Source organism: Fukomys damarensis, unplaced genomic scaffold (assembly GCF_012274545.1).
Source record: "Fukomys damarensis isolate Sample0158 unplaced genomic scaffold, DMR_v1.0_HiC HiC_scaffold_12, whole genome shotgun sequence".
In the NCBI taxonomy this organism is placed as follows: Eukaryota; Metazoa; Chordata; class Mammalia; order Rodentia; family Bathyergidae; genus Fukomys; species Fukomys damarensis.
In genome coordinates, this window is record NW_022900924.1 from 57,063,066 (window position 1) to 57,090,276 (window position 27,211).

The 27,211-nt window shown below is 50.5% G+C and overlaps 1 protein-coding gene and 1 long non-coding RNA gene across 5 annotated transcripts in view; one reads left to right on the forward strand and one right to left on the reverse strand.

The window, feature by feature from the left end:
* Ano10 (anoctamin 10) overlaps positions 1 to 25,760 on the forward strand; it is a 105,035-nt gene extending 79,275 nt beyond the window's left edge. For 2 of the 3 annotated variants that reach the window (XM_010624446.3, XM_033762640.1), the window contains 2 exons: positions 7,315 to 7,431; positions 25,488 to 25,760. In XM_010624446.3, coding sequence (XP_010622748.1) covers positions 7,315 to 7,431; positions 25,488 to 25,553 — 183 coding nt within the window. In that variant the 3' untranslated portion in view covers positions 25,554 to 25,760. The remainder of the gene's footprint in view (positions 1 to 7,314; positions 7,432 to 25,487) is intronic. The other variant, XM_010624445.2, reaches the window with a different exon arrangement.
* Positions 17,484 to 25,545, reverse strand: LOC104862425. Of its 2 annotated transcripts, XR_004516872.1 has the most exons (4): positions 24,741 to 25,545; positions 23,936 to 24,621; positions 22,518 to 23,440; positions 17,484 to 21,444 (listed from the first exon to the last, which is right to left on the reverse strand). It is a non-coding gene; the product is annotated as an uncharacterized LOC104862425 (long non-coding RNA). The 2 variants fall into 2 exon arrangements; XR_780319.3 differs by having other exon boundaries at positions 22,518 to 24,621.
* Positions 25,761 to 27,211: the final 1,451 nt, after the last annotated feature.

Genomic DNA, 27,211 nt, shown 5'->3' on the forward strand with positions numbered 1-27,211 from the left:
ATGTGGCCTTCATTACATGCAGGTGATTTATTTTTATCCCTAGTTTACTTCATGTTTTTATTGTGAACGAGCATTAAATTTTATTACTGTACCTTTTCCGCATCAATGCAGATGATCGTGTTCTTTCATCCTGTTAACAGTATAGTAGTACCACATGTTATTCCTTCTGTGAACTCCAGGTGCAGAGTCCACTTTGTCATGATGTACAGTTGTCACTATGCCGCCAAATCTGGTTTGCTGGCTTTTGTTGAATATTATGCATCTGTTTCGATTAGGGATGCTGATCTGTAATTTTCTTGTATTCTCTTTGTCTGGTTTTGGTAACATGGCAGTGTTGGCTTTGTAAAATGACTTTGGAAGTGTCTCCTCTTCATTGTTTTGGAGGAGTTTATAATGTTTGGAAGAATTCATCTATGAAGCCATCTGGTCCTGGGCTTTTCTTTTTGAGAGGTTTTTGATTATTGATTTAATCTCCTTATTAGGTGATTCCCTTGTTTCCGGGAATTTGCGTGTTTCTAGTTTATCCAGTTGGTTGGTATGTAACTGTTGACGGTATCTTGTTTTCCTCTTTATTTCTGTAGTGTCAGGTGTAATCTCCTTCATTTCTGACCTTTGGAAGATGAGTCCTGTCTTTATCATCAGTCTAGCTAAGCGTTTGCCAACCCTGTTGATCTTTTCCAAAAACAGCTCTGATATTATTCCATTGATTTTTTTCTGTCCTCTATTTGTGTCTCCTCTAGCCTTTATTACTTCTCTCATTCTATTAACCTAGGTTTGGTTTGTACTTACTGTGGATCCTTACAGTGTGTAAAGTTAGATCATTGACTTCAGATCTTCTTTTATAAGCATGGGCATTTACTATATGAACTCACCTCTGAGACCTGCAAGTAACTTTTGGTATATTGTTTGTTTCTCTTTTCTCAAAATATTGTCAATTTTCCTTGTGATTTCTGCTTTGACCCACTGATTCTTCAAGTGTGGTACTTAATTTCCCCTCTTTGTTAATTGTTAATTGTTTTCTCTTGCTTTGGGTTTCTGATGCCATTTCATCATGGCTAGAATAGATACTGGATATGATTTCAGTCTTCAGTTCATTACGACTTATTTGGGGGCCAACCTGTGATCATTCTCAGGGCATTATTCTGATGGCATCAAAAGGAATACTTACTCTTCTGGTACTGAGTGGAGTGTTTGGTCTGTATCTGTTAGATCTGTAGTCGGTTAAGTCTCTCTGTACTGATCCTGCGTCTGGATGCTGAATTCTTTGACTCTCGTATTACCGTGTGTTTCTTCCTTCAGTTCTGTCAGTCTTTGCCTCCTCTATTTGGGCACTCCGATGTTAGGTACATATATGTATTTATAATTGCTGCATCTTCTTGGTGAGTTGATCCTTTTACCCTTACATAATGCCCTTCTCTCTCTCTTGTGACATTGTATGACTTAAAGTCTTTTTTCTCTAATGTAAATATGCTCACCCTGCTTTCTTTTGCCTGCATCTTTTCCCATTGTTTCAGTGGCATCAGAGAAGTGTCCCAGTGTGTGACGTGGGTCTCCCATAGCACACAGTTCCATCTTTTTAAAGATCCACTCGCCATGCTGTCTCATGGTGGGACAGGCAAACTTTTGCCATTTTGCTAGTTGATTTCTGGATATCTTGCAATCACTGTGTCTCTTCCTCTCTTGTTGCCTTCCATTGTATTTTGTTGATTTTTCTGTAGTGGCTTGCTTTGATTTTTGTCCTCATCTTTTGTCTCTCCATAGATGTTTTCTTTGTGGTTACCATGGGGATTACATTAAGCATCTTTAGTTATAACAACCTTGACCTTCACCTCTTCCCCCTTGCTGCTATCACAGATTATATTTTTGCAGTATTCCCATTGTTTTATAATTATCTTTATCCTTTTATCTATTAAGTTATATACCAGACATCATTATAGTATTGTAGGATTTTACAGCATAGCTTTTTTTTTATACCCCTTAATGTTGTTGCCTAGTGTCCTTGAATTTCAACCAACAGACCCCTTTGAGCATTTTTTATAACTCAGGTCAAGTGGCAATGAACTCCATCAGCTGTTGTTTACCTGGGAAGGTCTTTATTTCTTCTACATTTTGAAGGACAGTTTTTCCAGAAATTGTATTTCTGGTTGGCAGTTTTTCTCAGCACTCTGAGTATGTCATTTGTTCTCTTCTGGCCCTTAGTGTTTCTACTGAGAAATCTGCTGATGGTCTTCTGAAGCCCCCTGTATGTGCCAAGTCACTTTTCTCTACTTTCAAGTTCTGTTTGTCTTTGACTTTCTCAGTTGTATTATAACGTGTCTCAATAGGGACCTCTCTGAGTTCATCCTGTCTGAAATTCTTTTAGGTTCTTGAATTTGAATATCATTTGTTCCTCAGATATTGGAAGTTTTGGTCATTATTTCTTCAAATAAGCTCTGTTCCCTTTTCTCTTGTCTCCTTCTAGAATTCATCCAGTTGATGGTGTCCTATCAACTTTTAAAACATTAGTATTATTATTCCTTTTTGGTTTTGTTTTGTTCTGTTCCCTTGAGCCAACAATTTGAAATGGTCTCTTTGAATGTGCGCTTATTCTTCTGCCAGCTCAAATCTGCTGTTGACCTCCTCTGGGGAGTTTTTCCACCCCGGTGTTATGTTTCTGTAATGCTTGGCCCCAGCCTTTCTGAGAGCTGTTCTTCACTGCATGTGTACTCTGGTACTGACTCTGGGCTCCTCTGTTGTCGCCGGGACTCCATCCTCACTGGTGCTGTCCTAAGAGGTTCTGGCGCCTTTTCTTGTTACACCCTCCTGCTGCTGTTGGGTTTGTGTTTCCATCATTTCAGGGAGCCCTTGGGACTGGGGAACAAATGTTTGTGCTTGATCCACCACCTTAAATTGGAAATCCCTGAGGTTGTTTTCTCTTAACTTCATAGTATTTTTCTCAATCTGGGCTTCATTAATCATTTTTATAAGTTGGAATTTGACATGTAATTTGTCTGGGGATTGGCAGAGGGTACTTTTTGAAGGTGTTTCTCTTGTGCAATTGGGGCTGGGTGTTGTGTGTAAAGAAGTAATGCAGCAGATACACTGCTGTAAGAATCGAATTAGTTTTTCTAAGCCTGAGAGCTCAGTTCTGATTCGCATTTTCTCCTTCAGAAGTGATGGGATTGGTGACATGCTGCTGCCACGTACAGCTGCTCCAGCCAGTCAGTCACGACACATTTCTAGTGTCTGCAAATAAAATGGTTCCACTCACTGTGTGTGCCTGGCACAAGAGTCCGGGGCTTGACAGCTCTGTGGTGACCGCTGGTGCACACCCATCTGCTGGCCAGGCAGGCGACCCCTCACTGCTGGAAAGCATTTGGCACAGGGGCCCATTTTCTGTGGCCCTGTTTTCTCCTTTCTCAAAAAGCTTTCTGTATTCATGGCTTAATGCAAATTATTGTGGGCAGCTGACTGTCGTGGCTATGTCTAGATGTCCCCCCAAAGACTCATTCGATCACAGGTGGGACTTTGTTAGAGGTGGCTGAATCTGGAGCTTGTAACACTGGGATTGACTCATGGTGCAGGGCTAGGATCAAGGGTGCAGGATTAAGGGTGTGAGTGCTGCCTGCCCTGAGTGCCTGGATGAGTAAGATAAAAGGGGCAGAAAGACGCCGTGAAGGTCCCTTGCTGCTTCTGCTGTCTTCTGTGTGCGGTGAACGTTTACTTCTCTGCGACGCCCCTCTGCCAGGCCACCTTGCCTTGGAACCAGCCAACTGTGGACTGAAACCTCCACAGAGGGAGCTAAAACCTTTCCCTCCTGAATTTTGGATGTCAGGTATTTTGTCTCAGCAGTGAGAGAAAAATAACTAAGACACTGATATCTTTGTATTATTAGTTTTTAATTCTGGCCATGTCCATTCATACACACACACTCACACACACACGCACACACAACAATTTCTTTCCTCCTCACTTTGTTTACAATATAATTTTATGAGTTTTACATTAAAAGATTATTGGTGAATAGTCATAATCTTATAAAACATCTCCTGCTATCCTTTTGAGTTTATATTTCTTCAGCTGTGAGTAATTCATTTCATCTTAGGTTTTCCTTTAAATAAACAAAATAGCTGAAATACTTTTTATAATATTTTCATTGATTAGTTCACATTAATCAGTTTCCAGCCTTGAGACAGAGTGAATGTATGGAAAATATAAAAAATTTTTAAATAGATCTTTGAAACACAGTGCTATAAATACTATTTGGACTTCTGGGCTAGGCCATGAGACTTGCTTAATCCATCATGGTGACTTGAATTGTGGATTGTGGGTGAAAGAAACCAATCAAAAAGAAATGATACAGAAGAGACCTCAGTTATCCTTCCTGGCTCTGGAGGCAGCATTAGGCCCTTTCTGCTTCTCTGTACCCTTTTTCTCAAAGCTGATTCCTTGCAGTTGATGCTGCATGGATCTGTGCTGTATTTTCTTTCTCACCCTAGTTCCAGTCCCAAGAATTCAGTGTCACTCGCCAAGGGTGGGAGAGAGTGGACACAGAAGTTGGCTAATTCCAACTCATTGAATTAATTAGCCAGTATCTGGGAGTGGTTAATACTCTGTTTCACTTTTTAAAGTCAGGCGTGTTAAAGCAAATATGCCTACTTGTCCCAGAAACTGCACCTAGAATCGGTGGGGTTTCTGGGAAAAAACGTGAACATGACCACTGAGGCGAGGTTGGGAAGAGGTAAGTTAGGGTTACAGGGTTAGGGACTTAGGGTTGGGTTGGGGTTGGGTTAGGGTTAGGATTACACCACCCTCTTAGCCCATTCCTAGAAGGATTTGACACACTCAGGAAGCAGCTCCATCCTCAGCAGGATGGCTTTGCTTGGTTTTGTGTTTTTAACTGATTCCCACCAGCCCTCTGAGGAGGAGGAAGTGGCACCAGTTTGTTAGGAGAGAAAAGAGCAGCAACTTGGTCTTGCTGGGCCTCTGGCAAGCTGGGGCCACCTAGCCTCTGAAAAATTAGAAGATTTATTTTCATCCATTGAATTTATTTCTTGTCTGCTATATCCAGTGAAGAGATTCTGTTTTTTAAAACTATGTCTCAGTAATAGAATAAAACAATGGCATAGTTTCATGTTTTCTTAATTTTGAATTTATTCTTTGTAATTTATACCTAGATTCTTGTTCATTCAGTTCATTTAGTTCACAGATGAGACAGATGTTAGCATCTGACACATGATGTGTATCTTTTCATTTGTCTGTTCGTTTTGAGACAGGGTCTCAGTATGCAGCCCAGGCTGGCCTTGAACTCGCAGCAATCCTGCTGTCTCAGCCTCCCAGTTGCTACAATTACAGGCGTGCAGCACCAGGCCTGGCCATGTTGTGTCATCTGCTGTGTTCCTCCTGTGGCCCTGAGGCTGCATCTTCTAGGGACGCCCACGGGCCTGACCTCACAGGCCTGCCATAAACACCAGGCCATCCTGGCCTCATCCTCTGTCGAACTTTTGCTTGTCCTGGAATGATGCTGACTGCACCATCTCCTGCCTTGCCAGGAGATAATTCTTTTGAAAAAAAAATTTTTTTAATTTAATTTTGGTACATTCTAGGTAGACAGTACAGTTACATTCATTACTGGGATCTTGTACCTTTACATGCCAGGTCTTGGTTCTCATTTTTTCCCCTTGTCCCCACCCTTCCTTCACCCTCCCCTCCCCCCTTCAAACACTTTAATTCTATTTTTACATTTTCTCATATTTTTTCCCTTTTCCCTTATTCCCCCTTCCCTATCCTTCTCACTGTCCCTACACCTTTGGTCCTTTTCTTCCTATTTGCTAAGTGTCCCATTAGGATCTTGAGTACTATTATAGTTTTTCACACTAGAGATACTATTTGGTATTTGCATATGTGTGCCTTATTTATTTCACTTAGAAGTATATCCTCAAAATGTACCCATTTAACTATGAATGAATCTACTTTCTCATTCTTCATGGCTGAGTAGTATTCCATTTTATAGAGGAAACCACATCTTTATCCAGTTTTCAATTGATGGGCAGATGGGCTGTTTCCAAGTTTTAGCTATTATAAACTGTGCCGCTATAAACATGGGTGCGCATATATCACTGTGGTATGATTCTTTTAATTCTTTTGGAAAGATACCCAACAGAGGGATGGCTGGGTGAAATGGAACCTCTAATCCTAGTCTTTTGAAAATATTACAATAAAGAATTCTTTTAATTTTTTCAGCTGTGTCCTTTTTCTGTCAGTAATTCAGTGTAACATTTCTTGCAGGCTGCTCTATCTCCTTCATTGTTTTTCTTAAATTTCTTTTAACCTATAAAAGTTTAGAGCTGCGCACATCTGCAATCCCAGCACTCCGGGAGGCTGAGGCAGGAGGCTCACAATTTGAAGTCCTTCCTGGGCACCTGAGAGAGACTCTGTCCCCAAATAACAAATGAAATGGACTGGAGCAGTAGTTAGTTCAGTGGTAGTGCACCCCGGGGTTCCATCCCGAGTACCACAAACCCCGCAGCTTTGCCCTCTCTCCAGGCAGATGCTTTGTTCTCGATTATTCAGATGCTTGTGGATGTTGACGCAGTATCACAAGATGGTGCCGGGTTTGAGAAGCACCTGCGGGTCGAGGCTGGCCCGGCAGAGCAGGCTTAAGAGGCAAGCGGAGCCGCTGACATAACGATACGCCATGACGGTGGTGTAATAGGAGACTTCTGCATCATGATGCCGGTGCGGGAGTGTCGGGCCAGGCTTTAATTTCCATGTTTGAACGGGCACTCTGTTTCTGTGCGCCCGCCCTACTGTATGTGGAGTCCGCAGGATAAGATGACAGCCAGTCTAGCCATTCAGTTAATCAGTGTTCACTGAGCATTGCATCAAGCAAGAAACTGCGCCCTGCCTGCTGGGGGGCGCGCAGGGCCCAGGTGCTTTCCGGACTGAGCGGCGCGTGCGCACTCACCACAGCCGCGTGTGCTGCGTGCGCAGCGCTTTTCTGGGCCAGGAGGGCGTGGCTGGGCGCGCAAGCGCTCTGTGAGCTGAAGCGCAGGAGGCGAGCGTCGCTTGGCGCTGCTGGGAGAACTTCATTTTCTGTGACACACTGTGGTGGCGTCTGCTTCTGCTTAGGGCGATACCTGGCACTTCAGAAGAGTAAAGTAAGTAATTACTGAGTGGTCTACAGAGGGATGGACCGCATATAACTCGTGGGCCTGCTCGGTCTTTGACTCTCCACGGGCCGACAGTTAGGAAGTCGCCAGGTGAGCAGAGAGCACCGGGGACTCCGGTGGCGCTGTGCGACTGCCCCGTCAGCTCATGCGCTTTCTTTTTCAGCACGCAATCCTGGCTCTCAAGTTCATCCTCGCGTTTGCCATCCCTGATAAGCCACGCCACATCCAGATGAAGCTGGCCAGGCTGGAGTTTGAGTCTTTGGAGGCACTGAAGCAGCAGGTAAGAGACGCAAACGTCCAGTGTTTCTGCAGGAAGTGACGGAAACAACTCCCAGGGGTCGCCGTTGACGTTTTCCTCAGCGTCGTAATTATTACCAATCTAAATAAATATGAAAGATCCGCCTAGGATGCCAAAATCTAACGCGGATCTAACCACACGAGCAGCAAACAGGTTGAAAGGACTAAACTAAGCAGACAGAAATATTCAAGCAATGGTAATAAAGAACAGAGTGAGGCTTCAGTAAAGAACAAGACAAATTTCTAAGAATCGCTGAGGCAGCGACCTCCAGTTTCTGATTCCACCCTGCAGAAGCGTTGGGGAAGGAGATTGTGTAATGGAATCCAATGGTATCTTGCAGAGTGCTAGGAGGAATGAACACAAGTGGGGAGAAGCAACAGAAATTGCCATAAAAGGGGAAACTGCTTCTCTATTATGCCAGCTGAGAGAGGGAGAGACGAGTTAGAAAGAGCTACCAAGAAACAGGCCACCTGGAGTTCCCTGTTCGGTGATTTTTCTGCCCATGGAGAAAACGGAGAGGGGAGAGTCTTAAATGCCCAGAGTGGTTTGTCTCCAGGGAGACCTAGGAATTCAAGTAAGGAGAAAAGCAGGAGAGCTGCGTGTCCAACGTCTAGGAACCCTTGGACTGCAGTCTCTTCAGCCTCCGAACCACTTTGCACAAGAATTGTTCTCCATAACCCTTGGGGAGCTGGGAGGGAAAAGCCATAGGAGGACCCCAGGCTGACCCTCTGATAGAGGTGAGCAGCATGTGCCCCACACTGGCCAGGGTCACTCCCAGCAGAGGACTTGTGACAAGAGGACAGGAAAGAGGGAGAATCTAGTCCAATATGTGCTCGTGGTTTGTGACATAGTTGGCGAGAAGAGAAGCAAGGGCATCAGTGTGTCCTGCAAGGAGGGCAAGGTCACTTTTAGCAAATGAGCCAGCAGGCCTGTGCCCCACACCAAAGCTGGCATTGAGCTCTGCAGTGCACCAGAAGTGGAAGCATTCAGAGCCCAGGCCACCACTGATACTCAGCTTTGTTCCTGGGATGCAATCCAAGGCAGTACCTGAGGGCAAGGACTAAGAGCTCCATGTAACCTGGAAGGAACTAATGTGCCTTCACTGAAAAGTATGAGGGTCACATACCTAAAGGTCACAAGGTCAGTTATTAAAGACAGTAGGAAAATTTGACAAGGCATGTTACAAATTTAGGTAAGTTTCTTCCTTGATGACCAGTTATTAATATTGTTGAAAAATAAAATCCTATTTACAGAAGAGGCCCAGTAGAAAACCTCTAGGTGGTAGCTTATTGAATGTGAATAATTTACATAAAGAATATCTTTTTAACTCTTAAGAAATTAAAAAAAATGTAGTCTTGTGAAAATACAATGCCAATTTAAATAGAAATGAACATTTGAGAATAGGAAATTTCTGAAAAATAGGATCACTAGCTCTGCTCAGTATTAAAATATATTCTGAATCATATAATTAAATGCATTTTGAATTAGAGAAGAAATAGATCAGTGGAATAGAGCAAAGTCCCTAATTGGACCCAAATAGAAATGGGGTTTAGTTGATGGTAACAGTGATATTTTGTGTCAGTGGGAAAAAGAAGATTGATTGTTACACGATTGGAGGACAAACAAGTGTTTTAGAAATCATGACACTTTTTTACATTACTTATGCACTGTTTTACATTACTTATGCACTGTTTTCCACCAACTCTAAACTGAGATGGTTGAGAGATTCCATATAAAAATTTAAATCATTTAAAAAAACTATTTAAAATGTCTGGACACATCTTTCAATGTGAAGTGCCTTTAGTCAGGACAAAGTCACCTAAAATCTTAAAGGAAAATACTGACAAAGTAAAATATATGAAAATGTAAAAACTTCTATATGATAAAGCAAACTCAAAAGATAAATTAGGAAAACAGGGAAGACATTTGTATGTCTGACAAGGCTTAATATCTTTAATTCAGAAAATTTCTACAAACCCTTGAAAAATGAGAGTTTGCTAATTCAAGGCTAACAAATGAAGAGCTGCTCAGCCTCACTCAATTAAAGAAATGTAAGCTCCAGCATCAGTGAAATCCCACGGTATCCATCACTTTTCTCATCACTGGGACACACTACCCGACACCCACAGCTTAAAGGAGAGGTTTATCTGACTCACAGTCCTGGTGGGTCCAGTCCATGGCCACTGACTCCAAGGCAGAAACACATGGTGAAGGGGCCTAGAGAAGGACAGCTGCTCACCCCACGGCAGTCAGGAAGCAGAGAGAGAAGGGAGGAGACAGAAACATAGCATTCTAAGTCACACCTCAGCGACCTGACTCTGATCAGGCCCACCTCCTAAAACACAAGACTTTTGGGGGACATTTTAGATCTAAACCATAACAGCCATATTTCACCCATTCTATTGGCGAATGATGCTGATGCCCTTCTGTCGTGGGATGTGGGGCTGGATGTTCTTTCATATTCTACTGGCAGCACGTGGATTGGTTCAGTGTTTCTAGAATGCAGTTGAATCAAAATGTAAATGACTCTTGCACAGATATACTTACATCCTTAGTGTACCATACTATAGTCCTTGAAACATTTCTGTCCGCAAAAATCTGAAGGCAGCTAAATTCCTCAGTAAGAGACTGATTAAATAAGCTATAGCATATCCATTTATTAAATTTTTATGACCCTATTTTTAAAAAAACAAACTGCTGGTGTGTTTGTGTATGTGTGGAATGCACACACACACTGGCTGTTTTATTAAGAACAGATGTTCTCCTTTGAGTGAATTACAGAGTACAGAAGAAGGGAAGCAAGGAGAAACCACAGCTGCTAGCATGTGCATTGTTTTTCTTGGGAGGGCTCAGGTGGCACCTCTGGACATAGGGGTTAAGATTTCTGTTTCCATGTGGGATTGAATTTTCTGCTATGCACATGTATTTTTTTTTTAAGTCAACAGGACTTCTTTGGGAAGGGTGCTGTGCATGAGCTGTGTGCTTCTCTCCACATAAACCGTGAATGTGTGTGAATAAGGGGTGAAGTCTTCCCTAAGTGGAACGGCTCCCATATCTGTCTTCAGCTATTTGTAGACACACATGTCCTCTGCACGTCTCCCTGCTCTTTTCCATAAACATTCTTGAACTGTTTTCTTAAGAAAAGTAAACATCCAGGGAAGTCTTCTCAGTGTACTTGACATCTAGTGTATTTTACACGTAAACTTTGAGGCCACAGGTACGGTGTAGAGACCAGGCCATGACAAGAGGCCTGGAAGGGTCTGTGCCCTTCTGTGTACCTCCCCGGGAAGATCAGGGACACCAAGGCTGGAGCAGGGACTGTGGGCTTGGTACAGAGAGGCTGAGTGATGTGGGAAGGGCGAAGAAAGAGGATGCAGGGGACAGGGACTGATCACGGCATGCCACAGCTGTGCCCCTCAGACTGTGCAGGGAGTCCTGTTCTCGGATGGCTCTCTGGGCCTCAGGCAGCAGGTGCCCCCACACGAGGGGCTCTCTCCTGGATTCCTCTGCTTCTGCTTGGCTGTCCGCAGCCACCTCCCCCTTGCACAGGCGCCCTTCTCCCCCTCCAGAAGGAAGGCACAGCCCTCCCCTTCTGTGGCCCTGGCTGGCCTCCAGGTGACAGAGCCCTTCAAGGAGGCCGGGCTGCCTGCTCCCCATAAAGGTGCCACCTGCCCACAAAGCCATGCTCACCTCCTCCACATGTGTGTTCAAAAGCGGATCCTGTGTCTGTTCAGTGCTCGTCAAAATGTGTATCGTGGTTTCACAGTTTTTCTCATTTGTGCACCGTAAGACTTGTAGTGATCAATTGATCCAGAAGAAAATTTTAGAGACATGTCACAATTTTCAATTTATGTTATTACCGAAAAATATGACAGTATGCTTTGTAAAGCTTTTCAGGCAAAATATATATTTTTATGATAAAATTCTTTGGGAGAAATGGAAAAATATGTATATGATTTCAAGGAGAAAAAAAGGAAAAATATTTACTATTAAGAGCATTCATGCATTTTTAGATGGGTAGTGATGGATATTACATCAGTATAGTATTTAAAATCTCTTGAATATCTTTAAAGAATGACATCATATTGTATTTCTGTGTTGAAGTTTACCAAATGTTAGAAAATGCATTTTGAAACTGATGGATGATGGAAATTTTAGATGTCAATTTAAAATTGTGTGGGAGGCCTTAAGCATGTAAGACATTTCTAGGGAGAATGTAAGAGAAAAATAGGATCTGTGTAGTGCTGTCTGGGAGAGCTTTGCTAAGTCATGTTGCTCTAGTGATTGTCTTTCTGGGATGTAGGCTGAGGCAGGCAGCTTCCTGGCTGGTGTGTGCTCCTCTGTCTCCCCATCAAGGTGGGATCTTGTTTCCTCTTAGAAAGCTTCCCCAAACCAAGATGTCAGGTGCCCATCATCTGTCTGGACAGCAGAGGGTGTGTGTTGGGGTTCGCTGTCATCAGTGTGCCTTGGGTTGTAAGATACGTGCAGCAGAGAGCTGGGAGGCAGGCTGTGCTGACTGCAGCTGTGGCTACGCATCCTCTAGACCCCTTGCTTTAGGTGCACCTTTGCAAAGCCCTGGTTCAGGACTGTGTCCTCAAATCGTCCTGGTGACAAAGCAGACACTGATGAAGTCCCAGTGTGTGTTACTGAAGAAGAGAAAAATCTAGACACGTGAAGTCTGCTGTGCTTCCTGTCCTGAAGATGGGCCAGATGCAGCTCTGCATTACCCTCACCTGCTAGAGTCCGTGAGGGACAGAGCTGTCTGATGGGCAGTGACACAGGACAGGCTCCAGATACCTCAGACAGGACGTCCCTGCCGGCTGAAGGGACCACTTTTCTTTGTGAGGCTGGGACATCGCCCAGAGCCTCATGTGTGGCCGGCCAGCCCCACTGCTGAACCCCCCAGCCTGAGACAGATGAGTGCTATGGCCAGGACCTCCGGGACCCACGCTGTCTGCATGGTCTTCTCCTCCTTTTACTCCAGGGTGAAGATTGGGCAGAAGAGGCATGAGGGCTGCTGCCTCTCCTGCTTGCCTGCCCCATCCCCTCTTTCTGCTGTTATTGGAGACAGGTTTCCATCCCCTTCCTGTTGGGCCACACTGCCCAGGAGGGCCAGATGCTCCCCGGCTCTGTGCTTTCCTGAAATTCAGCCGCCCTGGCCAGGTCTCCGCTCACTTCTGAGCTGGTGCCATTCCTAGGGCTCACTTGCTCCTCTTTCTTCTGGAAGCTGATGCTGCACCAAGGTAGCCCCGATTCCGGATGCCTCCCAGGCCCACAGCAGAGCTTCCTGGGGTCTGGGGTGGTTTCTGGGCCTGGGACTAAATGGAGATGCTGCAAACATGTCCAAGAATAAACCTCCCTCGCTGGCCCAGCCTGGAGTCGCCGCTATTGGGAGCTGAGAAGTAGACAGCAGCTGGCCAGCAGGAATTGTTATTCCTTATGAAGGGCTGCCGCATTCAGTGTGTATCCGAATCACTCCCTTCATGGGTCCCATCTTATGGGCAAAATACGGTCAGGAAGTTTACCTCCTCTCGCAGGTCTGAGGTGAGGCTGTGCCCTTGGAATAAAAACTCTGTGTGCATTGTTCCTGGGCTGTGCACCCTGAGACAATGTTTCCCCGAATCTACTGTGGGCCTTGGGACCTGCATGTAAAACCCTTGTTACGGCCGACCCCCTTCCCAGTCCACACCCCGCAGCAGAGATAGGTCCTGTTATGGTGTAGGTCTCAAATGTCCCCCAAGTCTCGTGTGCGGGGGTGCAGGGCACTGTGCCCACCAGCAGGTTCATCCATGGTGACTTCAGGGCCGAGTGTGCTGTTGGGGTGGGCATGACCTGGAAGGGTCCCTGGCCAGCTCCTCCCCTCTCTCTGCTCCTGGCTGCCATGGGTCGAGCGGCTGTCCTCCATCAGACTCCCGCCATTCTGCTTCTGCCCTGGAGCCAGCCCTACCACGACCGAAACTGTGAGCCACAAGTTCTGTCCCCAGTGAAGCTGTGAGTCATAGGACAGTGACTCACGCTTGTCCCACACGCTGCTGGGTGAGCGCTGCGAACACGGAAGCACGGTGAGGGGTTCAGAGCAGGTCAGCCGTTTGTCTTACAAATGCAAGGTGGTTCTACGCCTGGGAAGACACAGAGCTGGACTTTTCTGCACCTGTGGGGCAGGAGTGGCCATGGAAGGAGAGCTTTCCTCGATATGAATAGGAAACTGTGTGCCGTTTCTAAATACATAGACAAATTAGATATCCTTAAAGGTGAGAGGCAGACTGGGGAAAATGAAATAGTTTGCTTTGCAAAGGGCATTTTCAGACAGCGAAGCTTCTGTTGTGTGAGACCTTTCAGAAGAACTGGAGACAGTAAATACCACCCTCCCAGTGCCCTTTCTTTCAGTGATTTCTTCAATCCCTAGTCATTTTTTGATCCAGTTAAAAATAGAAAGCAGTCTTATCCAGGAGCCATGTGATAACTCGGGGCCCAGAGCAAGGACAGCATCTGGGACCCGGCCCTGGGCAGCCTGCCCTTCCAGCCGAGCACATGGGGCCAGGAGTAGTAGCTGCCTGGAGCTGCTGGTAGAACCACAGCCTCAGTATCAGCCAGAGGGCAGCATAAGGACGAAAAGGTTACCTCAGTGCTGGGGCATCGGGCCAGCCCTCGCCTGATGCTGCGCTGGGCTGAGGACCGGGTCAGTGACAGGGACAGGCCGGCCATGCTTGAGAAACTAAGTGCGCGGAAGTCCACTGCCCCAGCACGGAAGATACATGTGTGTACCTCGTCTGTGCTTTCCTGATTCCCCAACATTTTGCAAGAGCTTCCGAGCCTTTCCTTCCCTGCCTCTGTGCTCTCACGTCGTGCTGAACATGCAGTCATTTCTCACGAGGAGCGGAAGGGTCCAGTGTGCAGCAAGGTTACCCGACTGCCGCCACGGTGCCCTGCCAGCCTGGGGCTCAGGATGAGCTGGTGGGTAGATGGGATGCAGCACCGAGTGCTGTCTTTCTGGAAATCGAAAACTAAAGACTCCTAGTTAAAAAGAAAACTGAATGAAACCTTGAGTCCAAATAAAGTCCTGCCTCTAGGAAAGGCAGGGCTGGGGCGTAGGCCCTGGAGAGGGTCGGTTGGGTCCAGACCTCGGGAAGAAGGTGAGCCAATGTGCAGTCTGTGATGTGCAGGGTCTCAGGGCCGGTGCCCTCCCCTTCTCCCCGACCCCAGTAGGCAGATGGTGACTCGATCCTGTGGCATGTGCCACTAGGACCAGGGAGAGGTTGGAGGAGGCAGGACACCCAGTGAAGGCAGTGCGGCCGTGGGGCTCCAGGTTCCCAGGGAGGAAGGGGAGCCTCCTGCATGGGAGCCTGGCCCACTGCACACTGATGCTGGCCTGGGGTGGGAGTTGGGGTGACAGCTTTGCAGCAGCCCTAGCTCCTTGGGACCTGGCACAGCAGGGCAGGGCACAGATCTGGCCCTCAGGATGGGAACAGAGCTGGTGTGGCTCCAAACTTCTGCCTGCTCTGCGGCAGGGATTCCACAGAGCAGTTCTGGGCTTGGGCTTGAGGTGGACAGTTGGCCTTCGCAGGGGACCTGCGCCAAGATTTCTCCCCATGGGCAGATGTGACCTTCGCTAAGGGGATACCTGCTTCGGGCACCTCTTCCCACCACTCTCCGGCTGGGCCCTGAGTGCCTGTAACCTTCCCTCCAGCAGTGACCCGGGGCCTCGGCTGCCCCACTGTACCCTGCTGCCCTCTCCCAGGAGCTGTGTGCTCCCTGGGCCCAGACAACGCCTCACTCAGCACCAGGCCAGGCCAAGCCAAGCCCATGCTGGCTTCACTCTGTCCCTCAGATGGAGTTTGTTGGCTCATACATGGTGCAGAAGCCAGTATATTAAGTAAATGACAAATGATGTCCTTGGACAGTAAAAGAAGAGTCTTAAAATAGATCTGCTGTCAAAAACGGAAACAAGTCATGCACTTTGCCGGCATCAGGGGAGGAGAACGCATCCCGGGCATTGGTGAGCCCTGTGTCTCACTGGGGTAAATAAAGCCCAGGCCCTATTGGACTGGAGGACAGCAGGCACTGGGCACGCTGGATGGGGCATGACAAAGTTGGCATTTTCCTCATAACCTCTGTATCAGTACCCCACACAGCAGGCCAAAGGGGTCAAAGCACAGGCCAGTCTGTGGGAGGCTGGGCCACTGTGCTGTAGAAGTGCCTCGGAGGCTTGGCCCATACTGTATTAAATCCACCTGTACTGTACTCAAAGAAGAAACATGCTCCAGAACAAGAGATTCTGGAGACTTCAGAATGCTTCAAACTGTGCGTCTAGCCTGGCATGGTGGCGCACACCTGTGATCTCAGCACTTGGAAAGCTGAGGCAGGAGGAGCACTGAGAGTTCGAGGCCAGCCTGGCTACTTAGTGAGTTCAGGACCAACCTGGACTACACAGCGAAGGGTATATATGGTAAGGTGATACATAAGCACACACGTCAAGATAGCTAAGGCTCTGAGAATTCCAATCTTAGGCTGTGCGTTAGATTAACAGTACAGGGCCTAGAGGGCTGACACACACAGGAGTGGCTCTTCCTTGCCAGGCTCGTGTCTGAGCTGAACGCTTACTTACACCGATGTCTGAGATAGATCAGGTGTTACAAAGGTAGGCCAGAGTTCCTGCTCACTGGCAGAGCACTTGTCTGGCATGCGTGAGCCATCTCTATGTGCAGTCTGTGGTAGAAATGTGAGGTCCCAACGCACCATGCTGATGGGTTCGTTAGCTCCTTCCTTCCTGGAGAAGAGTTGGCTGCTGAAATCGAGCCACTGGTCACCTGGGATGTGGAAGTGACAGCACGGTGCTGGTCTCGGACGCAGAACCTCCAGCCGAGGGCAGCCCGGGTACAGCTGTGCATACCGTGAGCACATTTGACGCCACCACAGTGGCCCTTAGAGATGGTGCAGGGCACAGTCTATGTTTTGCATATTTTGCCACAAAAGTAAATTACTTTGTATTACAAAGGTTCACTGTTTGCTTTATTGAGGTCAAAGGTAATTTGTAGGGACCACCAGACTAGAAGCATCCTGGGGCAGAATGATTCCCAATGGACACAAGTTAGATTTGCTGAAGGAGTAAATCGTGAAATAAATGAACACTGTCAGTGTCAGGGGCCCCTCCCTTTGTGCCCGTTTGTACACCAAGCATTTGCCTTTGGAATTATCACTTGCTTGTTAGATTTGCACATTGGATTTAGGAGAGTTACTGGGTACAGCATGTGTAGGAAGCCACACTTTTTAAATTTTTGTTTTTAATTATGATTGAACCCTAAAATAGGAAAGCTCTTTTTTAATATAATAGACAGTAGTCTTTTTCTGTTGGTTCCCAATGCTACAGGGTCTCAGTGATGGGATCAGATATTACCTCAGGCAATGGACGCAGACAGGAGACCAGGCCAAACATGTAGTGGCTGACAGACTGAGTAATGTGGATTTTAAAGTAACACCTACGAACAGCACCCTTGGTTAATCTGCCTTTCTCCTAAGAATAGAATGCAGCAGACCAGATATATATGGGTTTGAGAAATCTTTGGTACTGCTGAATGGCAAATACTCATTCCACACTAACAGTGCTTCTGAGGACACCAAACACGTCACAGGGAGCCCACACAGAGGTCAAAGTGAAAGTACAGACATTAAAATTCAGCAGCAGACACTGAGTGCATTTGGCCCTCTGTACCCATGGCTTCCACACCGAAGATTTAACCAATGGCGGGTGGAAAGTATTTGGGGCAGTTTGTGTGCTGAACATGTACCCGGGTCATGGTGCCCCGAGCAGTGCTGGGTGCCAACTACTTGGGTGGTGCTGGCGTTGAACTAGGCATCCTAAATCGCCCAGAGGTGACTCGAAACACAGGCGGGGCTGTGTGTGTGTGTGTGGCTGCTTTACCATTTGCAAGGGACTGGAGCACCCGCAGGGTTGGGGCTTCTGAAGCCCACCCTCAGTGGTCCTGAGTGTGCCCCCCATTCTGGCTCAAATGTTTCTCCTGGATGTTAAAATGATGTGGACCAGGCTTCATAAGGAGGCACAGAGAGGAAAAGTAAATTTCCAGACCCGTCACAATGCCATCTGCTTAGGAAATTCAGTTCGCAGTACATCATCTCTCCTTTTCCCCTTCAAACACCTGTGTATTTTCCTATTCTCAAAATATGTCTGGGAGCAAATGAATTTCTTCCCTGGTAAGTTTCTTGGGTGTTGGTTTGGTTTTCTTGTCGTCCTTGGAGAAAATCTACAGGGTGATTATTATCTTCCAAGTAGCCTTGTTATCGAGGCTGTGACTCTGATGTTTCACCTTTACCCCAAACCAACATGGAAAAAGATTTATCATTCATTATTGGGAAAATAAATGGATCTCAAGGTTCTCTCCATTCAAGCTGCTTAAAATATTGTTCATATGGGAAGATTTTTGGAGTCTTCTGTCTAAACTCTCCTGGAAATACTGACAGGTGTATTTTTAATTGGCAAGTCCGGTTTCAGTCACAGGCGTGAGGGAAGATGTGGGACCGGATGTCAGAGGCACAGCTCGGAGCTCCTCTCTGCCTCATCAGTGATGGATGTTGCTTTGATGGAACAATCAAACCAGGTTGCTTTTACTTTTCTTCTTGGCCTAATGGGTGTGCTTTTCTTTTACTGTATGCTGTGGAAACCTATTTCTAAAGTTTCAGTGTGGGCCACTTAAGCCTGCTCCAGGATGGCTGTCCACAAGCTGTTTCTGTGAGAACTGCGAGTGATTTAACAATTGCAGTCAGAGACGCTGGCTGAGGAATGGATGTTTCCGTTCAGTGTGTACCGAAACTCTGGCCTTAAATGAAGCCTCTCGGCTCACTGAGGCCAGATTCCAAGTGTGCCCAGGGCAGGCCGGGCCTCCCGTGTGTGGAGGAGTCAGGTGCCCAAGCTGGCATCCCAGCCTTCACTGCCGCAGGCACCCAGGGCCTGGGCCTGGACCAGGTCAGTGCTCTCAGCTGGGGCTCCCTGGAGCCCCATGTGGAGAGTGACTTCTCCCCAGCCAGCCCCTTTCGAGGCCACAGTTGGGAGCCCTGGGTAGGAGCGTGGTGCAACCAACCAAATGGGGCCTAGGAGACACACGGGTGACTTGCCTGCTAACCAAGTTCAGATCCTGCAGGTATGCTGACTACACACCAACCCCCTTTAAATGTCACCATGCCAGGTGGCAGGCAAGCAGCCATCTTCAGCTGAACTGGAACCAGTGGTGCATGCGTCTCTCCCTCTTCTCCTTGGGGCTCAGCAGAGAAAAGCTGAGAGCAGGTCCGAGAGAAGCAAAAGAGGGGGAAACCCAAGAGCCCTGATGACAGGGTGTCCTCTGCCGTGTCCAGACTGTCACTGCCGGCGTGGGCAACTCTGTCGCTGTGCTAGGGTCATGACATGGAGAGCACCGTGCCAGACTCCTCGCCATTCAGACGGGCAGGGTACAGACGGTTGCCCGCTATTTGTATGGTTCCTTTCATGGCTAGAAGAACGCGCTAACTGTGCCTGAGAAGTGGTGCAGAAGGGCCCCGCCGGAGAGACGGCAGTCCGTGCTCCCGAGCTCTTGTCAGAACAGCGGCAGCTCTGTTGGTCTGGAGAGCCAGGGAGACAATGCTCAGAGGCCCAGGCCACCCCCGGCCTGGACATGGAAGCCGCAGTGTCCGAAGCTGTCTCTGCCCTCCCCTGGCCTTCCCTTACACAGTGCGCCTGCCTTTCTGCCACCCCGGTTTCAAAGCTCTCGCGTGCCCTGCTCCCTGCACCCGCTTGGGCCGCTGTGTGGTAACAAGATGATGGCACTGCAGAGGGCAGAGCAGGGCTCACACTTCCTTCCCATCCAGCCGCAGGACTTGGTCATTTTTCCATGCCAGGCTTTAGGGGTCTTATTTCAGCCATCAGATGCCAGCTTCTGACAAGATGCTGTAGCCAAAAATAAAATTCAACAGCTTTTCCTGTAGTCCTGTGGCCCTGTTCTATCCCAGATACAGGGAGAGCCAATCAGACAGCTCAGCTACAGAGAGCTAGGAAAAGCCCGAGTTCTTGTGAGTTAATTATGTCTCAACACAGTGGTGGTCTCGGGAAGAAACAGTTGGGGTACACAGCTAATCCCACAGAAACTGATTTTTCTGCAAAATAGTAACTCCCGAGCCCTCAAACAGACTGCAACGTTTCACAATACTCGGTTCATGATTGAAGCCAAGGCTCAGTCCCCACTGCTGGACAGGAAGAGGGCACCCGAGAGGGCTCCTTGCTGCTTCATGGGCCTGCAGCTCATTTCATTCCCTTTGTTCAGGGAGCAGAGAACCAGGGAAAACAAGGGTTCGAGGGCTCAGAACAGAGCTCCTCCTTTCCTTTTTGTTCTTCATCACGCTGTACTCTGCTCATGGGCTTTCCATAACCAACTTTCCTCACGTTCTGTCCCGTTGTACACTGGAAAATCAAAGCCACCGGCCTACCCCTGTGACCACCATTCCCACACAGTACCTCGGCACCAGGACTCGGGGCTGGCAAAGCAGGCATGAGATACTCCCTCCCTGCCTTGGTGCCAGAACCAAGTCACAGGTTCAGGGATCACCCAGAAAGCCATGCTTTGGACCACCTGGAGCCATATTCTCCACTTGGAAACTTTCATCAAAAACATCTTATTCATGAGCAGCACTGCTGTGCTCAGAATATATTTTTTCATGCGATTAAATGCATAAACTGGCAAGGGTGTTCTGTTCTGGTTAGATGCCCGAGGCTAGTTAATGGAAAGGGCTTGGTGGTGTCACCTGCTTGCTACTTGTGTAAACTGTACCCTGGTCAGGAAGGTGCCTCAAACAGTTCACTGTGCAGCTGGTCTGGAAGGCTTTGTGTGTGTGTGTGGAAATGTAAACACGCAGGACTCACTCCAGTGCAGGAGAGGTCACCAAATCCAAACAGCATTGCACCGCAGGGTCATGTATGGGGCCAGCAAGGAGATTTTCATCTTCTGCAGCAAAATTTTTAAATGATATGGGTGGGACATGGTTCCAATCAGGTAAAGGGAAAAAGCTTCATGTAGAAATACAGTGAAAACACTGCAGGCAGCGTCCTTGTTCCTTTGTTTCACCTTGCTGTTGTCCTCTGTTAAATTTGGTAGATTCTGGGAGGCAGGGAAGAGCCAGCCTCACAGAGTGGATGATGTTATTGTCACTTCGCCAAGCTGTTCCCATGCTGTCCCATTTCCGAAGGGTCCCACCTCAACATGAAGGACCCAAGTCACCCTCTTCCTCCTTTGGGTTTTGAAAAGTTAACTGGTAAAATGTATTCCAGTTCCCTGAGGCAATTACCACGAACTGCATTTTTCAGCAGGAGAAACAAGACCCTGAAGGATGGAGCCAGTTGGCTACAGAGAAAGGACAAAAAGCACTTCCCTTTCTTCCTCTTCTCTCCTAAACCCCAGGCCAGGCCCAGCAGTGCTGGAGAGCGCTTACTTCTATCTCCTCCTCCGCTGTCCCTCTGGGCTGGTGTTGGACCACTGTGCAGCTGCCAGGAGCGGGCTGCTTCGGGTGGCGGCGGTGGCATCCTCTGTGACCTTAGCTGTGGGTGCCGGGACTCATGGGCCGGATGAAGGAGCCGATTTGGAAGGCACATCTGGTGAAATTGCATGGATTGTGAACCTTGAGAAGCAGCCTCAGAGAAGCCTCGGAACCGAAATCTCAGACCCACCTCCAACGCCAGAGTCTGCACGGCTGCTTACTGTGCGCCCCTGCTTTCGTTTGCTTCTCGAAGAAGCACAGAAACTATGCCAGACCACAGGGTACCACTGCAGCCTCTGAGACCAGTAAGTCTGCTTCCAGAAGAACTGAGATTCTGCTCTGCATCATTTGAGAACCTCCATGACCACAGGAACCGAGTACAGGAGTGGACTTTATTTTAGGTTAAGTGTGCTAGTGACAGGCTGGGGATTCATCAATGGTTCCGCCACCTGGCTCGCAAGCGGAAGTTCCCGAGTTCGATCCCTGGTACGGAAAAAGGAAAAGAGTGCTAGTGCATACACACGTGGTTTATATGGCATCCAGACTGCACACGCACGTGTGTGTGTGTGTGTGTGTGTGTATGTGTTTAAAAACATGGGTTTTACCCATGCATTTGTTGTAGGCTCCACCCCTGACCCAATCCTCTATTGTTTGGTTTTCTTTGGTCTTCTACACAGCCCAGGCTGACCTTGCAGTCTTCCTGCCTCGGCCTCCGGGGTGCTCGGGTTGTAGCCCTGCGCTCCCACGCCCAGTGTTTCTTCCTGTCTCTCCCAAGACTCTGCCTGCTGCCTCCTCTTTCCAGCGCTGTTCTCTCTCGCGGTCACAGCCTGCTCTCCCGGACAGAAGTGGTGTCCCAGGTCCGCGGCCCTCCGCATCGCCTGCCTGAGCTTCCTGTGCTGCCCTCTGGCCCCACGGACACCCGTCCCAGGCACCGTGTCCCAGACACCCCTCTGCACATCCTTCTCATTCCCATTTGTCCGTCTTCCTGAAAGCTCCTGCTGTCCTCTAAGGGCTTCTGTGCCCTCGTCCGGGGCTGCAGTGTGTACTGCAAAGTGACCCACACTTGCTCCCCAGGAAGGTGGCACAGACATGCTGGCTCTGGCACAAGTCAGAAAGGCCCTGTCTGCCCTGCCGGGGACAGTGTGCGAGGGAGGGAGGGAGTGGTCACTGCAGGGGCCCTGGGCACCATCCCCATGGCCATGGACACTGAGGCCGCCACCCCTTGGCCTTGGCTCAGGGTGGATGAGGCCACCCGAGTCCCCGCACTACTGCAGAGGATGACTGGGGTGGGGTGGGAAGCACCGCATCCCTACAGATGGTGTAGGTATGGGAAAGGCATTTGGGGCCCATGTTGTCTTTGCCAGAGTGGAGGACTAATTATAACACCACAGAAGGGCAGCGCAGCTCCCCGGAGGCCCGTGCCCCAGGGAGACTCCCGCCCTTCCTGCACCGTCCCTGTTCCCTGCTGTGCCTGGATTCCTCAGTAGCTATACTTCCCATAGCCAGAGAGTCCTCTGTCCAGTGCTGATGGCTGTCACAGCAGCCGTGGGACTCACCCTGAGCTAGATCCAGACCGTGGATGGCTCCTCTTGCGGCTGGGACACCACTCAGCAGCAAGGCCTGTGGGCTCCTGCCTGTGGGCTGGCTGTGTGGGTTCAGACACAGCAGCTGCTGGGGACCCGCAGTCCAGGGGCATCCAAAGGTGGAGGCAGGGGCTCCTCCTGCTGACCCTGATCTTGTTTCTAGGTTCCAAGGGTGTCCAGCTAGCTCAGCTGTGATGAGTTCTTCTGCTGTTTTTCCTCCTTCACAGTGCATTTCAAGGCTAAAATGATCTCTCTTTAGCTACTGTGCTACTTAAAGTAAGAGAAAAAGTCTTTCTCCCAGGCCCGGGGAGGTAGACGTCACCTTCAGTGTCTGTCAGTGGTCAGGCGGTGCTGCCACATACACAAGGCCCAAGCTGCAGCTCTCGGAAGAGTCCGCAGTTGTCTGCACCAGCATGCTGGGCATCAGCAGAGCCCGAAGCTCTGCCCCACCCCTGCTGGGTCACAGGTAGTGCAGCTCTCCCTCGGCCTCTTCCGGCTGCTGTAACAAAATTCCTGTGGCTGAATAATTTTGAAGCAATTAAAATGTGTTCTTGAAAGATGTAGCGCTCACAACAGCGCCTGGGGCCGGGAGCCCGAGGGTAGGAGCCGGGGCTTTCCCACCTCTCATGGGTGCCGAGTCCCTCAGTCTCTCCCAAACTCCCACCTCTTGGTTCTGTGATACTGGTCACAAGGGCCCTCCTTGGATCATCAAGGTCCAACCACAGCAGGCATCTGGGCAGCGCAGGTCCTGCTCCCGGTCTGTCCTGAGTTGCAGCCCCCATCACCCCAGGAACCCCTAGGTGGGGCTGCTCGGCTCCCTGACAGCAGAGCCCCTCAGGCCGGAACACCCAGACAGCATTTGCCAGAAGATCCCAGCAACACTCGGGGCTTTGGATCTGTTCAAGATTACGAGAATGGGTTAGACCCTGCAGGTGACAATCCTGGCAAATCTTAAACGTTCTCTAAGTGCCCACTTATTTAAGACCAGAAGATGTTTTAGGAGGAGTTTGCTTGAGTGTTCCGGAGTCATGGTGTCGGCTTAGCAACCCCATTTAACAGCTTAGAAGTCCTGGTGCTGTCCTGGACGGGGACACACACAGCTTTCTTCACGGAACACAGGGCAGACCAAGTCCATCCTGAGAGAGGGAGGAGTGGTCTCTCCACCCACCCTTTCCCGGCTGCTCCCATCCACCAAGGCCTCGGAGGACCGCTTGACCATGTCGGTGGTCAGAGCCAGGTGACGCCTCTGCCCTCCCTGGGGACTGCAGGCCCCATGATGGCGGAGTGCAGGGGACCCCACTTCTCCAAGCACAGAGAGCAGCACGTGCCCGCTCCTGGCCACCTGTGTCGGCAGTGGCCTCAGTCCCCAAAGGGGATGTATGTGCCGAGACCTTTGTGCTTCGCTCCACTTGGGCCTGTCGGGGGCACCTCCTGCCTGCAGGCACACCGGCTTTAGTGAGGACTCGGGCTCCTTCTGGAGGAGGGATGGGCGCTTTGTTCCTTTCCAAGTGCCGAGGTCATGGGTCTGGCAGAAGCAGAGGCTGAGCCGAGGGGCCAGGCGGGATGCAGACTCTGGGCCCCAGAGTCCCTGGCACAGCCCGGGGATGGAGCGTGGCACTGTGTGGCCGAGCCGGCCGTGGACTCCCGACCGCTGTGTGGTATGGAGCCAACCCCAAGGCCCCAAACCGCAAGGCAGATGCACGCACAGGCCCTGAAGACCCAAGCAGGGTCAGGGGCGCAGGAGTTAGCACGCAGGGGTGTGCCGGTGATACCTGGCCCCAGGGGAGGGGACAGGCTGGATGGGCCTGAGGCCCCAGGAGCAAGGTGAGCTCGGGCAGGTGGCATGGGAGTGCAGGGCTGGCGAGGGAGAGGCTTCGGGTCTCTGCATGTTTTCCGACATCACCTGGCCGCTTGGGGACAAGTGCAGGGGGGTAGGGAAGGGGGTGCTTGGTGGGTGGAGCAGGTGGGACTCAGGGGGGGGGCCGCAGGTCTCCAGATGCTCGGGCTGAGCCTGAAGCTGCAGGGGTGGTACATGTGGTCACCAGCACATCTCCCTTTCTCTCAGGTGTCCTGGTCACTGCAGAGCACGGCAGGTGGGACCCAAGGGGCAGTGTCAGAGCCCCCAGAGCAGCTGGCACTGCTGGGTCCCCACCCCACATTGTGGGCTCTCCACCACAGCCACACACAGAAACGTACCTTGGGGTCCTGGGGTCGGGGACAGGCCGGGCCTCAGCTCCTTGTTGTATGTGCCGCCTTTGGCTTCCTGTGCTCCCTGGTGAGGGGAGACCGTTGGCTCCTCGCTCCTTTCCGTCTGTCACAGTGATGTCCTAGTCATCCCATTAAAGGACACCGAGCTCAGCCATCACAGGCTTCCTTGGGGGACATCTGCTTTCAGAGCAGACGGGTGGGGCAGTTTGTGGGGGACCTGGAGCCCCAGAGGGACAAGGCAGAGGGCTGGGGGCCTCACGGGGACATGCCTGGCCAGAGTGTCTCCTATGTCCTCAGGCCGCAATCACAGAATCAGGCTGGGCCCTGGGCCAACATCAGCACCTATCACCCTGACACCCCTGTCTCAGACCCTGTGGAAAGAACCCCACCCCCGGTACCTGGATCGGCCTGGCCCTCCCCAGCGGAAGCCCCTGAGCCCTGGCCGCCAGCTCTGTCAGCCTGTGGAGGAAGCCATGCAGGGCCCAGGTGTGGGTGGGCAGGAGACCGGGGCTTCTGCTCTGTGGCCCCAAGAGCTGCTGGAAGCAGTGCCAGGGTGCAGGAGCGTTCACAGGCCCAGCTCAGTTTTGTTTCTCTACATGAACAGCCCATGTGGAGTCGAGTTTGTCTTGAGCCAGGCTCCAGGGCACTGGTTCACATCCTGGGCCTCAGGACAAGGCCAGCTGGTGTCCACACCCATGGCACGGGCGCACACTCTGTGCCGTGTTCTCTCCACAGCAGATGCAGCTCACAGCCGAGAGCCTGAAGGAGGAGCTGAGGAAAGGGGGGAAGGAGATGGCCTGAGCCCTCGACGGATGCCTGTCCCCTGCTGTCGCCACGCCAAGCCCACGAGGGAGGTGTCCACGCTCTCTGCTGCCTCTGGAGCGGCTCTCCCTGTGGAGGGGACTGGTTCCCTGCCCTGAGCCTCCTCCCTGTTCTGTTCACATTACAGTAAGATGTGCTGTCAACAAAAATCACACCGAGCTATTAAAGGCCACCTGACACCTCTGACTCCGGCTTCCCTGCCCAGATGGCCCCGGACTGCTCTGTTCTAAGGTGAACCCGGGCCGGATCGGCAAAGGCAGAGCGGTGGCTGGGGGCAGACACCCAGGACCCCAGCTCCAGAGAAGGCTGAAGCAGGAGGGTCCCAAGTCTGAGCCCATCCCAGGCAACTTGGTGAGAACCTGTCTCACATATTCATAATAACGGTGGCATGGGGAGACAGGATGGTGAGGGGGGGACCTGGGTCTCCTGGTGAGCTGCTGCTGCTTCTGCCACTGCCTTGGGGGCGCCGCTTACTGGTGCAGTGTGCACATGGTGGCAGGCTCGGCAGCTGCCCCTTGTGGTGCCCTGGGCTCTCAGGCCACAGTGGAGGCGCCGGCCTACCTGGCAGTGCTATCCACCACCTGACATGTCCCATTCACAGGCCCAGCAGCCAGGAGGACTCCAGGCCACCAACCCTGTCCCCACACCCCCAGAGGAGGGCCTGGGGCCAGGCAGGGGGGCTAAGACTTCCTACCAGGTGGCTCCTGCGCCTGGGCCACCGCCTTCACCTCCAAGTTCCTGTATTTGGGAGCCCGGCTCCCCGCCCACCAGTCTCCAGTGAGGACCTGGCCCCTCCATTGCAGGGAGCAGGCCCTGAGGGTCACCATGCGTGTGAGTCCATGGTGGCAGCCACCACAGGCCCGAGAGCCCTGACCCCAAGGTCTCTTCTTGCAGCCCACTGCACGATGCTGGGAAGGGGCGGGTCAGTAGGGTCCCAGAACCTGGCTTCGGGGACTGCCATGTGGACACCAGCTGTGAAAGGCAGGTCCTGGGTACCATGGGCTCCTTAGCCTCTGTCCCTGCTGGCCACACCACCAGCCGGGGCACTGCCCAGCCAGACTCATGTCCCCCGCACATGGCAGGTGACATCCAGCTCAGGAACTGGGGGAACACTTCGCAGGGTGGGGACACGAACTGCTGTGCCCTTTGCCGCCCACATGCCAGGATCTCCTGAGCTGAGGGTCGGGGACACTGTCCCCCACACTGGCCCACAGGGCCTGTCTCTTGGTCACTGCTCCCCTGGAAGCCTCTCTGACTCTTCTGTGCTCTCCTTGGTGGGCTCCCTTAGCCTGGGGTCCTGGCCGCCCACGCTGACCCCACCCAGCAGAAGCGAGGGCTGTGGAAGTAGAAGCCCCCATTCTCAAACTCTCCAGGAGGGGACACCTACTCCCTGGCAATGGCTAGGACACAGGGACACAGCTCCCATTGAACAGCCAGACGGGGCACTTACCTGGCAGTGGGGAGCTCGGAGTCACCATGCAGCAGTCACCCAGGGGAAGTGTCACCGAGGATGGTGGGATGGTCACCGTGTAGGGCAGGTCATAGGAGAATGTCCACTTGGCTGGATCCCAGTGACCTGTGGGGCCCTGCCCAGGGCTACCCTGTGGGGAAGCTCCTCTGAGTTGTTGGACACTGTC